Source organism: Colobus angolensis, unplaced genomic scaffold (assembly GCF_000951035.1).
Source record: "Colobus angolensis palliatus isolate OR3802 unplaced genomic scaffold, Cang.pa_1.0 Scaffold81, whole genome shotgun sequence".
NCBI lineage: Eukaryota > Metazoa > Chordata > Mammalia > Primates > Cercopithecidae > Colobus > Colobus angolensis.
This window is the reverse complement of record NW_012121932.1, coordinates 2,923,644-2,945,414: the sequence shown is the minus strand read 5'-3', so window position 1 is coordinate 2,945,414 and position 21,771 is coordinate 2,923,644. Positions and strand designations below refer to the sequence as shown.

The 21,771-nt window shown below is 40.2% G+C and overlaps 1 protein-coding gene across 1 annotated transcript in view; it reads left to right on the top strand.

Moving 5' to 3' along the window:
* The window catches only part of USH2A (Usher syndrome 2A (autosomal recessive, mild)), an 802,205-nt gene that overhangs the window by 747,192 nt on the left and 33,242 nt on the right, over positions 1-21,771 (top strand). The window contains exons 61-63 of the mRNA XM_011929421.1: positions 2,368-2,595; positions 7,177-8,693; positions 11,455-11,776. Coding sequence (XP_011784811.1) covers positions 2,368-2,595; positions 7,177-8,693; positions 11,455-11,776 — 2,067 coding nt within the window. The remainder of the gene's footprint in view (positions 1-2,367; positions 2,596-7,176; positions 8,694-11,454; positions 11,777-21,771) is intronic.

The window sequence follows — 21,771 nt, the reverse complement described above, 5'->3', positions numbered from 1 at the left end:
GGAAGGAAGGAAGGAAGGAAGGAAGGAAGGAAGGAAGGAAGGAAGGAAGAAGGGAAGAAGGGAAGAAGGGAAGAAGGGAAGGAAGGGAAGATTTATTTTAATTAGCCACGTGGTAGTACTGCCTGTAGTCACAGCTACTCCAGAGGCAAAGGCAGGAGAATCATTTGAACACAGGAGTTCAAGGCTGCACTGAGCCATGATCATGCCACTACACTCCAGCCTAGGCAAAAGAGCCAAAATAATAACAATAATAATAATAAATAAAATAAATAAATAAATAATGTAATATGAGAACTTGTCCTTGGTGTAATTTCATGATACAGAAATTCTTTTTTACATCCCAACATGTGGTTATTTCTCTCTTTTTTTATAAGGTACATATAGACCAGGTTCGGCAAAATAACTGTCGTAATGACCCTTTGTAGGAGTATACCGCTAAACTTTTTCCGTGCCAGGCATGCATGAACTTCAACTTGCAAACTACGGGCCATATTTCTATATAGATGGTGGAGGTTTTGAAGCTAGGGCATTTTGCATACTTCTGTTTTCAAGGATCTGAGCCATAAATGTTTATTAAAAGATTATGTAATGAAATCAGAAATCAGTTTTGTTATTTTTTTAATGGTTGCCTGGGGTGTGTTGCATGACTGAATGCCAGTTGTTAATCATTAAGTACTCATGTTACCAAAAGTGTTTGATAGTATTGCCATCTAGGGGCTGAATGGAATTCTCAGCTCTGAAATAAACTATAATTGAGCAGGTGCAGCTATTGACAATATACATATGTTTTTGCTTTATAGCCCACATGCTTTTCATGTTTCTCATGAGAAAAGCTTATGAAAAAATGTCCCCCAGCAGCCCACCTTTTTTATATATAATCTGTTAGAGGTGATTACTATTTGCTTTGGAGCGTATGCTTTTTTGGCATCTATTACTGAATATTCTGAACAAAGAATTATTCTTTTTTGCATTATTAATCTTGTCCATGTTTGCCTTATTTCCACAGAAAAGGAATCATTTATCAGAAAAGAATGTTTGTAATCGGGACTTGTAGCATCTTCAGATTTAATATTCATTATGGTCACTCTAGTTCTGTGCTATATTTATCTAAAAGGCCAATCCAATGTTGTGGAGAAATAACTTTTTAAATATTTATGATCTAACTTTTAATATTTTAAAAAAGAGAAATTAGTATTTCTGTAAAATTTGTTTCAGAGTCTGGTTGCTCAGCAAATGTTTAAATATTAAAAGGTTTCAAGAGGTTAGCATGTAATATCATAATGGGACTTATTGAAATAGGAAAATTGACTTTACAAGTTTTTGATATGTGAGGGAAATTGTATTTTCTTTGCCTATGTTTAACACATAACAAGAAATAACACAGGTAAAATGTATAGCCAATAACGTCAGAAAACAGCACCAAAACCTATTTCTACATTGTTTTGTTTTTGTCTAACCACTTTGTTTGGAAAACAATTCTGTTTTATTTTGTTGTCTTGTTTTAGATTTTATCCAAAATGATATTTGGATTTCCCCAAATTAAGGATGATTTCCTTACATATAATTTTTTCTGATGTTCTTGGGTACTACTTTCAGAAATAACTTTCACTACTCCACCTTATATTCCTCCTCCTCCTTGTTCAAAGACCGAATTCTCCAAGCCTAGCTAACAATTACTTTGGTAGGTTTCATAGTTTTACTTATGGTGCTTTTAACAAATGAAAATATTGTTATATCTATAATAATAATAGACTTCTCTAAGGGTGTTTGTACACGTACAGTTGAACTGGCTTGTTATTGTTTTCTTGTGTTTATTTGTTTTATTGAATTCATAAGATATACATACATGCCAAAAGAATGAGAGAGGGAGACTGGGAAGATGGAGAGTCTTGTGTACAAACAGATAGTGTTGGGGATTTGGAAATTAGGGGTGTTCAGATTAGCTCTCCAAACCCTTAATATTAACCTGGCAGGCAATAATCCCAGTCTCTGACATGCAACTTGGTACCACTGATTTCCATTTTGAGCTGGATGCGGCACTGATCTGAAGCATCATGGTTTTTTCTCTTTTTTTTAATATTTATATATCACACGCTTTGGGTTGCAAGCACTGAAAAATCAAGGATCCTATCTGATCCACTTTCTGAGTGTCTGAAATCATACAACATTGGGTAATATATTCAAGGTGTCAACAAGAACAAGAAAAAATGCATCATTTTCTTAATGAATGATAATTCAAAACTCTGCCATAGTGTTTGTGCTGCTGTTGCCTATGTGCTCTGGCCATGAGGTTCAGAGAATGACTTTACAGCAGTATTGTCAGTTTCAAAAAACAAAAAACGACTTACCTTGTTAACTTTCTTACAGGGAACAAGCCATCAAGCCCACCTGTTCGGGTTAGAACCATTCACAACATATCTCGTTGGTGTTGTGGCTGCAAACCATGCAGGAGAAATTTTAAGCCCCTGGACTCTGATTCAAACCTTAGAATCTTCCCCAAGTGGACTGAGAAACTTTATAGTAGAACAGAAAGAGAATGGTCGGGCATTGCTACTACAGTGGTCAGAGCCTATGAGAACCAATGGTGTGATTAAGGTAATGTCTACCCTGCGTAAGAAATTATGTTTGGTGTTCTCCAGATAAATAGATGAGCCCTGACATGCCGTCAGGTCACTGTGGGAAAACTCCCTTCGCAGCCTGTTTAATTCCTCTTGATAGCTCCTCCAGGCACTTAATCATAGATCAGAGAAAACTAGCTCAGATGTATGATGCTTCCTATGAACCCAGCACTGGGCTAAATGCTCTCCATGGATTATCTCATTTAATCCTCACATCAACCCTGCTAGATGGGTATCACTAAACCTCATGAGGCATATGTAGGCTAAATAACGGCCCAAGCCTACACTGTGAGTAATTGAGTTAGGATTTGAAGCCAGGAACTCACATCGGAACTGAACTCTAAATGACTATGTTCTTACGGCCTCCTGAATTATCCTATCCAGTTATTTGCTTAAGACTTGCCTAATTTATGCTTCAAACAGAGCCCACCAAGCAAGCCATAGGTGTCTGCTAACTTTCCAACTTCTGTATGTAGCCATGAGAAACAGTGTTATAAATGTCATATACATATCTCAAGCTCCGCCAGCCAGTGAGTGCAGGGGAGACTGTATTTTCATGAGTAGCCTGCATTTTGATGATTTGAACCTTCAGCCACACAAAAGCCAGCCCTCATCTACCTCTCTGATGTTCCTTCCCAAGGATCGTGGCAGACATACTTGTTAGTTCATGCTACTGCCTTTACCTCCAGTCTCTCTTGGCTCTGGTCCATCTCTTAGGCCCTCATAAACTACCTTCTGCAGGCTGGGATGGCAGAGCCCCCCAGCCTGCAGTTGCTATAGATACACTACCCTTTTGTTTGCCACTCCTTCTCCAAGAGGCAAAGACTCCCACATTAATTCCACATCACAGGGTTGAGACTAAGCTGTTACTTTTAATAAAGCCTCCCTGAAAACCATAAGAGAGGGATGACAGCAGGAAATGACGTGCAGCAATAACTAACAACTGTAACTAGAGCTCACAGACCCAGGTCCATCCTGTGGGCCTCTCTGTGGGCTGCCTCTCTGCCTGGCTTCAAGGACTGCTGCAAGTAGCAGTAACAAGCTGCTTCCCACCAGCCTGCCTACATGTGGACAGAAGCCAGACTTCTACCCCCTGGGGCAAGAGGCTTGAGCCTTAGGATTCATGACCTTAAAATCCAAATCACGGCCCCAAGGCACCCATCAGAAAAGAAAGCTCCTTCCCTCAAAGCACTTCTCCTTGTGGGTATTTGGAGCCATGACAGCATCTGCTTCTTCCTGGCATGATTGACAATAAGAATATTGACTCCTTGGACCTTTATTTACTTTTCACCAAATATTAAGCAAATATTTGGTGAAATACTTCTACTAAGTGCCATATACTTATTCAAGAGTGAACCAGACAGTCAAGTTCCCTGATGTTACAGACCGTGTGTGAGTACACGTGCATGTGTGTGTGTTTGTGTGTGAATAAATGTGGCAGAGTATATGAATGGTGGGGGTACAGAAAAGCAAACAATAAGCTAGTAAATAAATAAGCAAGGGAATTACAGAGAGCAATGAATGCTATAAAGAAAATTAAATAGAATAATGTAATTAGGCCTGCTCAGGCTATTTTAGAATGGAATATCATTTGAATCAAATTGACATTTGAGCTGAGTCCTGAATGACAAGACAGAGTTAGTCATGTGAAGATATGGGGGCAAAATGTTCCAGACTAAATGAACAGCAAATGCAAGGCCTGAAGCCAGGAATGAACTTGGTGTATTCAAGGAAAGAGAAGAAAGCTAGTGTGTATGAAGTATTTGGGGGAAAGAAAGATGGCACTAGAAAAGGTTGGAGGGACTAGTAGAAGATAGATTGTACCCAACTTTGTAGACTGTGGTAAAGAGTTTAGAATTTGTTCCAAGTGCAATGAAAAATTACTGAATGCTTTAAGCAAAGGAATAGCATGATCAAATTTGTTTTTAAAAATCACTCTGGCTACCCTGTGGAAAATGGACTATATAAGGACCAATGGAGTTTGAGAACTATTGAAGATTTCAAGGTAGAATTGAAGGTGGCTCAAATTAGAGTAGCAGTTGTGAAGTCATGCACTATAGGTGAATTGAAGATAAATACAGAAGATAGGATGACAAAATGTGTTAATGAGCTGAATGAGAGTCGTGAAGGAAAGGGAGTGCTTTAGGATGACTTTTGGGTTTAGGCTTTGGGCTATTGATGAGGAAGCAGAGACTGGAAGACGAACAAGTTTGAAGGGGCAAGCAGATAGTGTGAAGTACAAGTCAAAAACTCCTGAGAGAGTTATTTGCTGGGATAAATATTCAGAATCCATTAGCAAGTGGATGTCCTTTAAACCCATGGTGCCAGAAGAGATCAGCTATGGAGAGAATGTAACTCAACCTGTTGCAAGTCTGGGATCAAGGCCTGAGGCATAAATGTGGGGGTCAAGAGGAGGAAAGAGAGCCAGCAAAGACTGATAAGAGGGAATTAGGCTAGAAGGAAAAGTACGTGAGTGGAGTGTCCAACAAGAGAAGAGAAAATATGCCAAAATGCTGCTGAGAGCACAAGTAAAATGAGGGCAGAGAAGCCACTCTGAGTATAGGAATGAGGAGGTCACTGTGATCTTGACAAGGAGAGTAAGCGGTAGAATGGGAAACCTGATTGGCATGGCTGGTTGAGGAGAGAATGGTAAAGGAGGAAATTAGGACAACTCATTAAAGCCATTTAGATGAAAAGAAAAGCAGAGAAATGGAGCAATAGGTGGAGACTGTGGGATGAGGAAGTTTTATGTAAAATCATTGAAAAATACTAGAGTACATTTAAACAGAATGGAAATAACCAGTAGAGGGAGATAAACTGGTGACGTAGGAGATAATGAGAATAATGGCAGTAGTGAAGTCATGGGGAGGGAGGAAGGGATGGGATACAGTGCTCAGGAGGCCTTTAATAAGGACAGAGATATTTCATTCACAGCAAAAGGAGCACAGGCAAATCATGTAAGTCTAGATTCACATGGATGCAATGGTCAGAATATATAACATGGAAGCATTCTTCTCTAACTGCTTCTATTTTCAATGAACTATGTGGTTATGTCAACAATCAATCAACGGTGAGGGAAGGAAGAGGATGTTGGCAGTTAGGGGAAAGGAGGAAATATGAAATAATCACCTGGGAAAATGACAGAGCAAAAGCATGAGGGAATAAAATAGGATTACAAATTGGTAATCACCTATTTAAAATGTGTGGTTAAAAGTTTAACGTGAGACTGGTAAAAATGTTTGGGTGTTTTTCTACAAACCCATTCAGAACTTGAGTATAGAGGGAAAGCTAAATTTTACACTAGTTAGAGATTTACCAGGTGAATATCAGGGGCAGCAAGGGGTGCTGGGGAGTCACAGAGGCTGCAAGCTGGTTATGGAACCTACGCTCCCTTCAGAAGCTATGGCAGTCCCCTTCCCTCATGGGGGTGGTCTTGCCCTGGGTCCCCAACCAGAAAATCACACCAACATACAACATTCCAACATAAAGAGATTTCCAAACATCTAGGCTATGCAATCTTAGGGGAAAAATGGAGTATATTAACAATTTAGTCTAAATTAAGCTTGCCCAAGAACCACTCCTGGGAATGTTTCAAGGGTGTGCCTTACAAGGGCTGTAGAATGTGTTCTGTCCCCTCTTGAGAGTCACCGTGATAAGGAGTCATCGCTAGGAATGTGTCATCTCTCTCAGGCTTGTTGGAGCAAGAAAAGGTTAGAAAATCACTGTTCAAAAACACCTGCATTCAGATTAACTTACTTCCCATCTTTCAAAAAAAATGAATACTACAAGGACGAAAACTTGCTCTACATTTGTACAGTATAATAAGCACTCAGATGTTTTTTTCCAGAACAAAAGAATACTTTGCCCCCAAAGGAACAATCAATTCTGCCATGGCCTGCAAGAGAAAACAGGGTGTTTTTTTCCATCTCCTAGTCATAAAGATCTATATATATGTATATATGTACAGGCATATATGTGTATGGATATTTGTACTTATGTATAATATATAGGTGTCTGTGTGCCTACACACACACACACACACACACACACACACACACACATTCTCTCTCTCTCTCTCTCTTTCAGCCCTCGCACTCTGTAACAACAAATGATTAAGCATTGTAGTTCTATTTCCCAGCAAATGCCGTGGAAGGTAGACCCTACTTACTCTAGTCAGTGTGAGATCAGAAGCAGTTCATATCTATAAAACAGGAGATTTGAACACTATTCTCTACTTTAAAAAAAATGCAAGTAGGAGAAACCTCATGAGTATCATTTAAGTCAAAGAATCAGGTTCAATAGCCCTTAGTTTTGAAATAAATGCTTACATATTGCCCAAACTGAGAAAAAAAAAGGCAAAGAAAAACATTGTTTGTCTCTCTGTGGGCCTTATATTAACTGAAAAAAATCACACTTTCCCAACTAATATCAGAATACTTCTTCTAAATTAGGGCCGTCAAAATAATGAATAAGGGGGTAAAGGTTAAAAAGGGACTAAATAACTACACAAAGAAATTGTATGCTGCAGGTCACCCCTTTTGCTTCTGTCCTTCTGTAGACATACAACATCTTCAATGACGGGCTCCTGGAGTACTCTGGTTTGACTCGTCAGTTTCTCTTCCGCCGCCTGGATCCTTTCACTCTCTACACACTGACCCTGGAGGCCTGCACCAGAGCAGGCTGTGCACACTCGGCGCCCCAGCCTCTGTGGACAGATGAAGCCCCTCCAGACTCTCAGCTGGCTCCTACTGTCCACTCTGTGAAGTCCACCAGTGTTGAGCTGAACTGGTCTGAGCCTGTTAACCCAAATGGAAAAATAATTCGCTATGAAGTGATTCGCAGATGCTTCGAGGGAAAAGCTTGGGGAAATCAGACAATCCAGGTGGATGAGAAAATTGTTTTCACGGAATATAACACTGAAAGGGATACATTTATGTATAATGACACTGGTTTGCAACCATGGACACAGTGTGAATATAAAATCTACACTTGGAATTCAGCTGGGCATACCCGTAGCTCTTGGAATGTGGTAAGGACATTGCAAGCACCTCCAGAAGGTCTCTCTCCACCTGTGATATCCTATGTTTCTATGAATCCCCAAAAACTGCTGATTTCCTGGATCCCACCAGAACAGTCTAATGGTATTATCCAGTCCTATAGGCTTCAAAGGAATGAAACGCTCTATCCTTTTACCTTTGATGCTATGACTTTCAATTACACTGATGAAGAGCTTCTTCCTTTTTCCACCTATAGCTATGCACTCCAAGCCTGCACGAGTGGAGGCTGCTCCACCAGCAAACCCACCAGCATCACAACTCTGGAGGCTGCTCCATCAGGAGTCAGCCCTCCAGATCTTTGGACTGTCAGTGCCACACAAGTAAATGTATGTTGGTCACCGCCCACAGTGAAAAATGGAAAGATCACTAAATATTTAGTTAGATATGATAATAAGGAGTCCTTTGCTGGCCAGGGCCTGTGCCTACTGGTTTCCCACCTGCAGCCTTACACTCAGTATAACTTCTCCCTGGTAGCCTGCACGAATGGAGGTTGCACAGCTAGTGTGTCAAAATCTGCCTGGACAATGGAGGCCCTGCCAGAGAACATGGACTCTCCAACATTGCAAGTCACAGGCTCAGAATCGATAGAAATCACCTGGAAACCTCCAAGAAACCCAAATGGCCAGATCAGAAGTTATGAACTTAGGAGAGATGGAAACATTGTGTATACAGGCTTGGAAACACGCTATCATGATTTTACTCTCACCCCAGGTGTGGAGTATGGCTACACAGTAACTGCCAACAACAGCCAAGGGGGCATTTTGAGTCCTCTTGCCAAAGATCGAACCAACCCCTCAGCACCCTCAGGGATGGAACCTCCAAAATTGCAGGCCAGGGGTCCTCAGGAGATCTTAGTGAATTGGGACCCTCCAGTGAGAACAAATGGCGATATCATCAACTATACCCTCTTCATCCGTGAAATGTTTCAAAGAGAAACTAAAATCATACACATAAACACAACTCATAATTCTTTTGGTATGCAGTCATATATAGTGAACCAGCTGAAGCCATTTCACAGGTGGGTAGCCATGTCTCGGTTTTCTGAGTGTGACTGACCTTTCTATTTCTGAGCCCTTGGTCAGTTCTAATGAAGACTCTGAAAATGTGAAGCATGATGTCCCCAACCTCCATCTACCTAAACATGCCTAGTAGACAAAGCACATCCTCATCCAAGCAAAGCCTGCTTGCATAACCTCCAGAGAGCAGAATTCTTGTAGGTGATGTTTTGAGAGCCAGTGTTTCAGAAAGGTTTGCAATGCATCCTGTTATCTGAAATAAGTAGGAGGGAGATGAGGCTAGTCCCCCAGGAAATATGCAGGCCCCTGGACAGTTCTGACAGCCCCGATAGGGTCATCTGAATAGACTGTGAAGAAAATGATGTATTATTTTAAGGTTAAAAGATGCCAACCAATGAGCGCAATTACCAGCCAGAGTTAGACTAAAACAAAATTTGTTTTGTGAAGAGCCTTCTTATCAAATCCAGCACTTCTTCCAGGAATAATAAGGCTTCTCTGTCTCTACTTTCTTATGGTTTCTCAGAACAGTGCCACTTTGCTAGCTCATGTTTTCCTAGTGGTCCTATCTGGACTCTGTGACATGCATGGAAGTGCGTTGTTCTCCACACAAAAGAATCTTGCCCGTTGCTTAAATAATTGTTTGGCAGTTTTTCCCATCATATTTTAAGTAACTTACATCCCCAGAGAGAAGGGTAATAAAAGATATTTTATGCTTAAAATTTGGTAAAATGAACAGAATCACTTTAAAAAATTAAAGGCTGAAAGAGTGTTGATTTCCAACTACCACGGGTAAAATTCAGCTATTATTGTAATCTAGTGATGTGTAGATTAGATCCTCCTATAATTACCTCTGATATATAGTGCTGTTTAAATGAAACATTCATGGTCTTATGCATCTACTCATGACAATTATTTAGAGTCTATTAAATATTAAACAGTAATTAAAACTTCCTCAGGTATTCTCCACAGCTAGTCCACATGCTGTGTGAGTTGGCTTTTATATTACCTTACACTGATTCAGGGCATAAAAAAGGCCCACTGTAGTTGCAGAGCTGTATATTCTAGACTGGCTTCCTCTTTACTTGACTGTACTTCCAACTTTCAAAAATCATATCAATTTGCTCCCTTTTGAAACTCTTATTTGAAAAATCTTCTAGAGGTGAAGCAGTTTGTCCAGGCACGAAAGCAATGCTTTTTCCAGGCTGGAAAAAAAAAAGTTTGATTTATCTGATAAATTGCAAGGCTATTTAAGAATGTGAGAGAAATCTCTTCATTATCCACTCTAATTGAATCTATAAGTGACATTGACATAAAACAGAGTATCACTTCTATATGAAGTTGGAGTTCATGCGTGCTTTTTGTTTTTGCTTTTAGTGGATTAATGTTCACTGAATATTGCAAATGTGTGTGTCCTCCTTTCAGCACCCCCAGCTGGTCAGTAAGAAGAAATAGCCTGGGAACGTCCTAATTAGCAGAAGGAATCTGGCCCAAAATTTAAAAACTACCGCAGATAACCCAGAAAATGAATAATCTTCATGTGGGAAATCAAAATTGACCTCACAGAATTGCTTAGAAGTCAGATCTACCATACACAGCTATGGATTTGATCACCAATAAACTGGTAGCGCTGTCGTGGTGGAGATGGACATGAGAGAAGAACCAAGGGAGGAGGAGAAGAAAGTGGGAATAAAATAAGTCACAAAGAAAAAGGTGTAATTAAGAAAGCAAAAATACGAAAGAGAAAGAGCAAGTAAAAGAACAGAAAGCAGTGATTCAAAGAGCAAAGAGGGGAGGTAGAAAATAAAAGAGGAAAAGGCTAGAACTAAAAGGAATAAAGGTAGAAAGAAGATAGCTGGGTACATGAAGGAAAATTGAAGGTGTCATAAAATCAATGGTGGTTGGGAATAGAGAAAAAAGTGCTCATTTGCAGCTATAGGCACTAAATACTTACAAAAATTCATTTTGTTGGAAAGGAGAAGTCCCTGCTATGTAAATAGACCTTTTCAAGTAGCAGAGACGGGCTATGAGGCAAAACGTCATTGATTAGTTGAGTTTAACTGGATGGTGATAAGGTGTCTTCATGATTGATAATCTGGTGTGTAGTTGAGTTAACTTTGGCCCCACAAGGTCTTTGTGTCATGTAAGGGAGCCTGTTTTAAGATGTTAGGTATCAGGTGAGGGGATTTATTACCACTGAGACCTTAATTCCATGATGTTCCTTCATGACCTGGAAACATTCCTGGGGGATCATTTAGCTCTAGCTTCAAAGGTAGGAGGAGTCCAGGACTGCTGAGAACTGCTTCATACTTTCCAAGGTCTGCATTCTTCATTGCTATGTTAAGTAATTCTGAAGAGTACCGGAATTTTCATGCTGGAAAGAATCTTGAGAGTTATTTATTCCATACATCCTTGTTTAGGGGAAGAATTGTACTCACCCCTTTCAAACAGATAAGAAACTTTAGTTTAGAAAGCCAGGGGGATTTTAATAGTTCAAAAATTTCCATGGAAATATAAATATTTTTTGAGACGGAGTCTTGCTCTGTCGCCCGGGCTGGAGTGCAATGGCACAATTTCAGCTCACTGCAAGCTCTGCCTCCCAGGTTCACGCCATTCTCAACTTTGTTATTCTTAAGAGTTAGCTATGAATAAGAATACATGTAAGCTTGTCTTTCTTTTTTTTTTTTAAGGCCTGGTGTTTTAAAGATTCTTCCCATGAAAATCTATTTTGCTGAAAATCACTAATTTCTGCCTTATGTCCTGAAGGTATGAAATACGAATTCAAGCATGCACCACCCTGGGATGTGCATCAAGTGACTGGACATTCATACAGACCCCTGAGATTGCACCTCTGATGCAACCCCCACCACATCTGGAGGTACAAATGGCTCCAGGAGGATTCCAGCCCACTGTTTCCCTTTTGTGGACAGGACCGCTTCAGCCAAATGGAAAAGTTTTGTATTATGAATTATACAGAAGACAAATAGCAACTCAGCCTGGAAAATCCAGTCCAGTCCTAATCTGTAATGGAAGCTCAACCTCTTTTATAGATTCCAAACTACTGCCTTTCACAGAGTATGAGTATCAGGTAAGAAATGTGTATTATCAACAATTCAGGTTGATTATGTGCACTCATCAACACCTGCCTGTAAAAATGGTGCGCAATTTGAAAGGCACTTAAAGAAATGTGGGACTTAAGGAGAATAATAATATTCCTTAAAAATTTTTAATTGGTAAATGAGGAAAAAACATGTTCATTGCCTTTTTCATTTTCTTGGTTTTTGAGCCATGTTATATATGTTGTCTTTCTTAGGTAGATTCCAGGTGAATTTCCTTTTCTTATTAATAAAGTGCTTTCTGCCATTAAGATTCCCTGTCAGTGTTGCCTTGGTAGGAGATACTCCTTGTTAAAAGATCACTTTGAAAATAACTCATCACTTGTACCAAAATAAAATCAAATAGCAAACATCTCTAGCCTTGGTGCTCAAGAAAGACACAGAATGTTGAAAAAAGTCTAGAAGAGTGCAACTAACCTGCCCATGACGATTAGTTAAGTTTTCTCTAAGGATGGCCTAAAAAAATAAGACTGTGCATTCTTAAAAAGCCAAGAATTAAGAATACTATTTAGAAAATATCGTGAATTCTATGGAGGACTTCTGTTAGGTTTGTTTAGTTTTGCCATCAGAGTCCATTTGCATTCTTCTTGTAATAACAACCTCATTTCCTGTGGGAGAAAGCTTCCCCCACCCTTTGCTCAGGCTTGGTGGGAGTGTCAATCAATGTGTCAGGCTGTCTCCTAGCCAAGTGGTGGGCACGTGAGCCGCTCAGCCCCTCAGATTTGCCTGGGGCTTGATCTTCAGCAGAGTGACTCAGAATTTTAAAAGGTGGAGGTGAGAAGTCCTGTTAAAATATCCCTAACCTCAATCTAAAAGATTTTCTTTTCCCTGCTATTTCCAAGCACGGTTCTGCAACCCTTCTTTTAATTCCACATACTCAAGTAAATTCTCATCTGCTTAAGTCAGAATCAGTGCCTCTTGCTTGCAGTTAAGGAAAGCTTACTGATTGATGTAAGCACTTAACTGCCAGGCACAATGCCAACAGAAATTTTCTAAAAGAGAAAACTGAGCCTTAAAAAGCTTATTATAACATGAAATAATAAAACTAATGAGTCACCAAAAAAAATAGTGACCAAATCAATGAGTACAGTGAATACAGGGAACATTTTAAGCATTAAAAGAATATTTTAGGAGAATAATATATGGGACAAATTACCGAATTAATAAGATTTGAAAATACAAATAAATTCTTGAATGGTTTGGAAAAACACACAGATATAAATCCATAATCCCTTGTTTGCAACTCCAAATCTAAAAATCTCTTAAAAGTATTTTCTTGCTTTGCCACAGGTCATTTGGCAACAAAACCCAATCTAAACAGACTTGAGACCATTTCCAGTATTTATTTATCCCATTTAATATGAATGCTTATGTTTCACTACAAAAATATTGCTTTATTATAAGATGGCTAACAAGATCATGATGTGGATATTACAAAATATACAGTATATACATTTTATCCTATTTCAAAATGTGAAAACAAATTTATTTTAAAACACATCAGGCCCCCAGGGGTTTACGATAAGAACTGGATAAGAACTGTGGTTTATGTCATGAAGGAACAAAATACTGATGCCACCATTGGAAACGTAACACTGTTAGAAACAGCCAGAACCTATGTGCCTGCCCTTTTGTTCTTTTCTCATTACCTTTATTCCAAAGTGTCACGTTATCAAAGTTATCAATTATCTAGTCTCCCTTACAAATAAAAACTGTACCCTTAGTGAGGGAGCTGGATGAAATCAGCATGAAATCTTCACCGCTAATTAGACGCAACTTAATGACCCATGTATAAGAGACACAAACTTTCTCTGGTATTGTGTTGTATCGTTGGGTTAAATTCTGGTCACATGATCTGTAGAAGTCTCATTCCAGTTTTTGTTTGTTTGTTTGTTTTAGACAGTCTCGCTCTGTCACCCAGGCTGGAGTGCAGTGGCAAGATCTCAACTCACTGCAACCTTTGCCTGCCAGGTTCAAACGATTCTCCTGCCTTAGCCTCCGGTGTAGCTGAGATTACAGGCATGCAGCACGACACTAGGCTAATTTTTTTTTTTTGTATTTTTAGTAGAGACAAGGTTTTGCCATGTTGGTCAGGCTGATCTTGAACCGCTGACCTCAAGTGATCAGCCTGCCTTGACCTTCCAAAGTGCTGGGATTACAGGCATGAGCCACCATGCCAGGTCCCATCCCAGTTTTCTATAAAATGGAAAGCTCCAAGAATGTGTCTTGTCTCTAGTCAGATTTTTCATCAGGTACTAAGGATGACCAAGAACCAAGGGACCCACATTTCAGAGGAGAGGCAAGTTAAGAACCTTAGGCTGTGTGGTTTCTTTTTAACTGTTACTATCGGCTCTGTGTTACACTCCTCCTCCATACTCATCTCACTCAAATGAAAGTATTTAATTTGGTTTTTGATCTCCAGCATGTATTTATTAGCTACTCTCATGTAGTTACAACATAAGGATAGAAAACAAAAAAAATCAAAATCTAGCTTAGCCTAAAGGCCCAGTTCTTATGGAAAATAATATTTTGAAAAGCATAGATTAAATACTGAAATAAATGATCAGAAAATATTGGTTTCATTGAGCCTGTGTAAACACTGAGTCTATGTGGACCCTGAGTAATCCTACAGAAGTCATTTAGGAAGTTATATACTAAAACAATTTAGTTTTCTTTAACAAAAGAGCATTTTGTATTTGTGATGAATTTGCATTGCTCTCAAATCCACTTGAGGGTTACTTCATCTGCAAGTTGCCTTTGAAAATACCTTCGTTGTCCTACACACATCTGCTCACCCAACAACTGACGGTGATTTGACCCTTCTGCAGAGGAGTGTGTTTTTGAGGTAATTGTAGATTGCAGCGAATAGAAACAAAGAACTGAGAAACTTTCTAGCAGTGTGGAAGGATTAATCAGAAGATCGTGAGGATGTATATTTGGGGAGGTTACCATCCACATGGTGTGCCCTGCAAGGGTCAGATGGGGTTCCCCACCACCTTCCTATACTACGTTACATCATTGTACTCGTTTCTGTTTTTGAGTTAAATCATTGAAGGCAGTTGTTAAAATTTAGTTATGTGAAAAGAACAAGAGAGTTTTCACTAGTCTAAATCAACTCATTCCATCAGTTGGCCAGTGATAAAAGAGGGTATCACATGGATAAGTTTTTTTTTTTTTTCCTGTCGTCTTCTTCATTTTGAGACACAGTCTAGCTCCGTCGCCCAGGCTGGAGTGCAATGGTGCAATCTTGGCTCACTACAACCTCCATTTCCGGGGTTCAAGCAATTCTCTGCCTCAGCCTCCTGAGTAGCTGGGATTACAGGTGCCTGCCACCACACCTGGCTAATTTTTTTTTTGTAGTTTTAGTAGAGACAGGGTTTCACCATCTTGGCCAGGCTAGTCTTGAACTCCTAACTTTGTGATCCACCCACCTCGGCCCCCCAAAGTGATGGATGAGTTTTAATGGGCAGGAGGGTCAGGAAATATCTGGAGAAATGGATACTTATAGAGAGTGGGAGAGTTACTCACTGCAGAAAACCAAAGAGGGAAATTAAATGAGCAGGAAATGTCACTCACCTCACCACAGTTCTTGTAACCAGCTTGGTAACTAGCTCCTTTGAAGTTGAGCAAAATCCATGTGATATCACAAGCACTTTCTAAGTGTTCACTAATACTTCAATATGGAATGCCCTAAAGGTAGCATCCCCACTGTTTACAGTACAAGTGGAGGACCTAAGAGCTTGTTCAAAGGGCAGATTCCTGAGTGGAATGGGAAGGGACCCTAGCAACCCGTACATTTTTTTTTTTTTTTTTTTTTTTTTTAAGACAGCATCCCGCTCTGTGGCCACACTGGAGTGCAGTGGTGTGATCTCAGCTCACTGTAACCTCCGACTCCCTGGTTCATGCAATTCTCCTGTCTCACCTTCCCAAGTAGCTGGGATTACAGGCACGTGCCACCATGCCCAGCTAGTTTTTTGTATTTTTAGTAGAGATGGGGTTTCACCATGTTTACCTAGATGGTCTTGATCTCCTGACCTCATGATCCGCCCCCCTCAGCCTCCCAAAGTGCTGGGATTACAGGCGTGAGCCACCACTCCCGGCCTAGCAACCTGTATTTTTAATAAGCAGGTTGGATGGTCCACAACCCACTTTTTTTGGAAATACTGCCTCAGAGGATGCGACATTGCTGCTGTGCTACTTAAGCCTGATTTTCCAGTGGTGATTTTCTGAATCAGCGGTTCTCAGCTTTGACAGCATGTTAGAGTCACCTGGGGAAATTTCACAACATTATGCGTGCTGATACCCAGCCCCCACTCTCCTGTAGTTCTGATCTTGGGATGGGTTCGGGTATCCGTGTGATTCAAAAGGTTCCCAGGTGATTCTCATGTGCAGCCAGGGTTGGGAATCACTAGCCCAAACTGTCATAAACAGATAGCCCAAATAAATGAAGCCATCTGCCCACAAATGCCTAATTTACATGATGATCATTGATGACAGCCTATTGACCTTGGTCTATCCTGGCTTTCCTAAAGAAGGGTCCTATTGTTTTGATGTGAAACTAGAGAGGAGAACGGAATATATTATCTATGAAGTCCATGTCTCAGCTACTCAAATAATTTAATTTTCTTCATGGATTTTATTTGGCTTTTGTTATTGTTGTTTTGCTTTCTTTTATTTCTTACTTGGGAGGTCTGGTCTTTGGTGGTAAGAGTAAAGTTCACCATCATTTAAAACAGGGGATTTTTCTAGTTTGAGTGATTTCAGCATAGCTTCCAGAATTCTGGGATTCTAAAGGATAACACTCTGGAGGATTAGCTTTAATAAAGCCAGTGAGATCTAAAATATGAATCAAAAATTTAGCAAGATTTTTTTTTTCTTGTTTTCCACAAGAATGGGTTGGTGGCTTTACAGAGTGTAGGGCAGGGTTCCATTAGAAAACAAACGTTCTGTGGGAATTTTGAATGCAACTTAATTTACCAAAATCTAATTCTCAAACAACTCTGTAAATGTATGTTCCATGCATAAATGAGATGCATCTGTACTAAATAAAATTCTTCCATTGCACAGACCTCTTCCTTAAACAGAGATCACAGGCTTGCTCGTGCTACAGAACATTTACAAATCCAAGAAGATTTTTTTAAAGACAATAGTCATTTCTATCTTCAACCCTTTCAAAATTTTGCTATTCTAATACATGCAATGTGAACCTCCACATTCTATGTGGAGCAATTCTGAATGGTTTAGCAGCAAATTAAGACAATATTTTTCCCACAGGCTTCAAGAGGGACCTGGGTGTGAGTCTACTCCGTTAAGACATTTTGGGTTTTACCTTTGGGGAGTGAGCCGAGGCTAATGAATAGCTCTCAGTAATTGTGCATTCATATTCATACTCTTGCTTAAGGCAATGACTCACCATGGATTTGATAGGGCCCGCCACCACCCCCCGTTTCACTGAATCATGCTGTCAGTGGCTTAATTAGTTTTCCTGAAACTTCCTCACTTTGACAGATTTTTGCGGTAAGCGCCCACGCATACTCAGGGTCTCTGAAGGCTTCTGGTGACTCGTGACTGGGTGACTGAGAAGCAACAGGTCAGCCTTAGAGAAAACTCTGTGACTCATGGCATGGGGTCTGAACTTAGGGCTAGTGCTAAAGGAGCCCACGCAGAATGGCAGTCTGCTGCTTTCTAACCGACCAACAGCGTCCCCAAACAAGCAGATAGAAAGAAGGGCTATGGAGGAAACACAGAAGGGGATCCTCACTGTTGCTGCCAGTGGCAGCTGCCTGAAGACTGCCAGGTGTACTGTAGAGGCCTTCCCAGCACCAGCCCCCACCATAGGCTACCAAATTGTTGGCAATTAGTTAGAAGTGGGAGGGAGACAGGCCAACATCTTCTACTCCTTCTCTCAGTAATTCTGGATCCTTGAGCACATTAACCTCTTTGGGTGTTTCCTCATAATAGAAGTTAGGCCTGCTGTGATGGAATATCATAGACTGGGTGGCTTAAATAACAAACATTTATTTTCCACAGTTCTAGAGACTGGGAAGTCCAAGGTCAAGGCACCTGCAGATTCAGTATCTGGTGAGGCCCACCTTCTGGCTTGCAGATAATGGTCTTCTCCTTATATCCACATATGGCAAATGGAAGGAGATGGAGAGGAAAAGGAGGGAAGAGACAAGAGTAAGGGGACTCCCTCTCGTCTCTTTCTCTTCTTGTAAGAACACTAGTCTCATTCATGAGGGCTCCACCCTATGCAACCTAATAACCTCCCAAAGGCCTCCATATCATCATATTAAAGATTAGCCTTCAACATATGTATTTGGAGGGGACAAAAACAGTCAGTTCATAGCACTCATCTATAAAGGGAAGCACCCTCTAGCTCTATATTCTATGGGCAGACTAGAGGTAAGCTACAGGCATATAATTTTTAGAAATTCTAATCAAACTTTATCTTCTCTTGATTGGTTTTTGTAATCTACAGTTTGTAAAACATGACAAAATAAATTCTGACCCAAAGCAACAGAATTTTCTAATGGAAGTTAGCTTTAAGCTGTGTTGATGCAAGGGAATGTATGAGATCAGCTTCAGACAATAAATGGATATATGGTTATTCATCAACAAGATAGACATATGGAAATATCATTAGTTGTGTCTCTCATTGAAACCTAACATATTTATTTACTAATATACTTTTAAATTATAACTATATTAAAAAATATAAATGTAAATAAATAATAAACTAATTTTCTTTAGTTAGCTACCAATGAGTCTCATTTATGTTCCTGAGAAAACCCACACTATCAAAAAATTATGACTATTTCACTACAAGTAACAGAAAGCCAATGTAAACTAAGTTAAACAGAAGGGAATTGTTTCAGCTCTCACATCTGGAAAGGGCATTGAAGGAATCTGTTGAAACCAAAGAAAAGATATGAACATCAGGCCCTGGAAACCTGGGATGCAGGACTCAGAGGCTGTAAAATTCATTCATTCTCTCCCTCCTTGCCCCATCTCAGCTCATCTCTATTTGGCTTCATTCTGCACACTCTCACCAGGCATCTGAGGAAATCACTACTAATACTCCCAGATTCAAGCCCTTTCTGTGCATCAGTTTTCTTATCTTCAAAATGTGAATAGATATAGCACTGGATTCATAGGCTTGCTTTGAGGTTAAGTGAGTTAATATGTGAATGTTCTTGGAACAGTGCCTCATACATGGAAACCACTTCACCCATATAACAATAATTATTATTATTATTGCCCATCCACCTTAGAGTGGAAAGAGGACTAGAAGTCAACCAAGTGCAGGACTCTGACTGATCCTATTGCACTACCCGCCTTCCTGTGAACCAAGAGAACAGAGGACTATGATTGAGCAGGTGTGGTCTCAGGGCCCACCTCCTACAGGCAGGGCTGTGTGAGGTATGTAGGAAATGCTTCCAGCCAGAAGCAAGAACTGCCCTAGTACACTACACACACCAACTAGGGGAACAAGTACTCCACAGCTGTGAGATATTGACAATCCTTGTGCCCTTTCACACTGGATGCTCACACCCTTCCTGTTTTCCAAATGAAGAAGCTGAGTGCAGATCACATAGCTTGTGCAAGAAAGATACTTAATTTCTGATAACTTCACTTTTCTCATTAAAAAAATGGGTGTGTTATGAGAACTAAGAAATCTGTGTGTCCAGTAGAATGCCTGCTACTTAGTGGGTGCATGCCACCATCCGTTCCCCCCAGGATTGCACTAGTTAAAAGGAGAAACTTCCATACAAGACCGTAAAAAAGCCAGGTTAAGACATATCTTTTGTCTATATCAACAAGTCATTAATAAAATGTTAGAGTGCAAAAATCTCTAATCAGGAGTACAGTTGCCTCTAAAGGTGTGATACTCCTTCCACTAGGCAGTTCAACCCTCCCTGTCCTTGCCATTTCTCTTCTCAGGAAAATAGTAATTTACCCATATACCCATGACTGAAATTCCAAATTCTGATAGTCTGACTCTACTTTTCTGCAATTAGCTACTTGCTTTGTATTGCCTGTTTTCTATTGCTATCACCCTTATCCCATGCTTTTTCTATATCACATTTAGAGAAAACATATTGAGCAGATTTTCTGTTTGGTTTTGGACTTGCATTTAATTAGGTATTAATCTCACTAACATATTTCTGACCAGCATGGAGGTTTTTGTTTGGTTAATTTCTCCCACAAGAACTAAGCTCCCCACGCCCACCCCAACTCCCACAGCTCAAGGTTTTAAATGATTTATTGATATTGTCTGACTCAGGCAGTGTATTTATTCTAAAACCTTAGGGCCTGAGTGCACAGCTTAGACTGAAGGCCACTGGGACATTTCCATGTGTAGAAAACTGAAGTCTGCCACTAGGCCTGGGGCCTGATCATTTTTCTCATCAAGCCTTTCGTTCCCACAGGAGATCATTTCTACCTGTCGGTGTGAGCCCATTCAGGAGCATGCTCTAGTTCTTTTTGTTTTTGTTCCATCTCCAATGGCGACCCTTAGGACTTTATTCTAAAACTTCTATTGTTGGCAGTATTTATGGCGCCTTTGGGACAAGTTATCCATGTGAAGATGGGTTGGTTCTCACGCTCATGGAGATGCAACTCAGATTTATATTTCACTTAAGCTGATATTGATCTTCCTGTCTCTGTGTTGGAAGCTTGGTTGGTGGAAATAAAATGTGAAACACAACAGAATGCTCTTCAACTGAATGTAGATAATGTGTAATTCCAGCCTGCCCTCATGGCTCTTCAGATGGCCGTGAAAACAAAGGCTCCCAAAGTCACCTGAAACTTAGGTCCTATAAAAACATCCAGGAAAAGATGAGATGTGTTTTGCTTATTTTCCTTTATCCTGTAAATTGAGTATTTAATAACTGTCCTTATTAGGCACCTACAATGTTCAAAGTGTATACCTAGTTACTAGGATTGAGGCAGGAAGCTAAAATCCATGCACTCTCACCTTCAGGGACTTAAAGTATAGTTGATAAGATAAATAAAGATGCCCATGAATAATGTATCCATAAAAATATTGCTAGGAACATTGATGTTTGCAAGATCTGAGCGACGGCAAAACAGATCCAGGGAGGAAGAAGCAGCTTCTTTATCTTCAGGGACAGCATGATTTCCACACCAAACTCTAAAGACCACTCTTATTCTACTCTCTGGCCAGATGGTTTTGTGCAGCACAGGTGGTGCCTTGATACTAAAGAGCTACTGGACTAAAATCATTCCACAGACACACGAAGAGGCACCATTTCTCTGTTCCTTCAGTATTACAAAAAGAAACGCCTTTCTAAATCTCCATCCTTATGTTTAGAAGCCTCTCTTAGCCCACCTGCTATTATTGGTACCTGTGTGATGGTTCAAAATGTCCTCCACTGCATCAATCGGGATCTCAACTGGAAGTATATGGCACATTCAAAGGGTATTTGAAGAAAATTTAATGAAGAGGCTATTTATGGAGGTGTGGGCAGAATTAAGAGAATCAGTAAGGGATGTTAAAGTACCCAGGAAGTAGGAAGAGTCCGAAACTGTAACCTCTAGGCCTGCAGGGACAACAGAAGAATCTGGGACATTGAAAGGAAATTCAGCCTTGTCGACCTGCAGTGCCAAAGAAAGGAGCAGGAGAAACAAAGAATCTGAACTCTCTCTTCCCTTTGATCAAACCCTAATGGAAAAGAGCCAGTGAAGAAAAGATTCCAGGTGAGGCAGTCTGATGAAGTCAGCCTTCCGGGGTACAGAGCAAAGCAGAGAAGGGCAGAGAATGGATCTGGGGAAAAAACAGCTCATCCCCCACACTCAGATTGATGCTGCTCCTCAACCAATATATAACAATGCCTTCACCAGTAGAATCCTTTCTGGACTAGAGGATCACCTGGCCAGCTTTGGCTTGTCACTCTACGATTATTGATAAACCACTAAGTAAATTTGAAGACTTAAGGAGGAT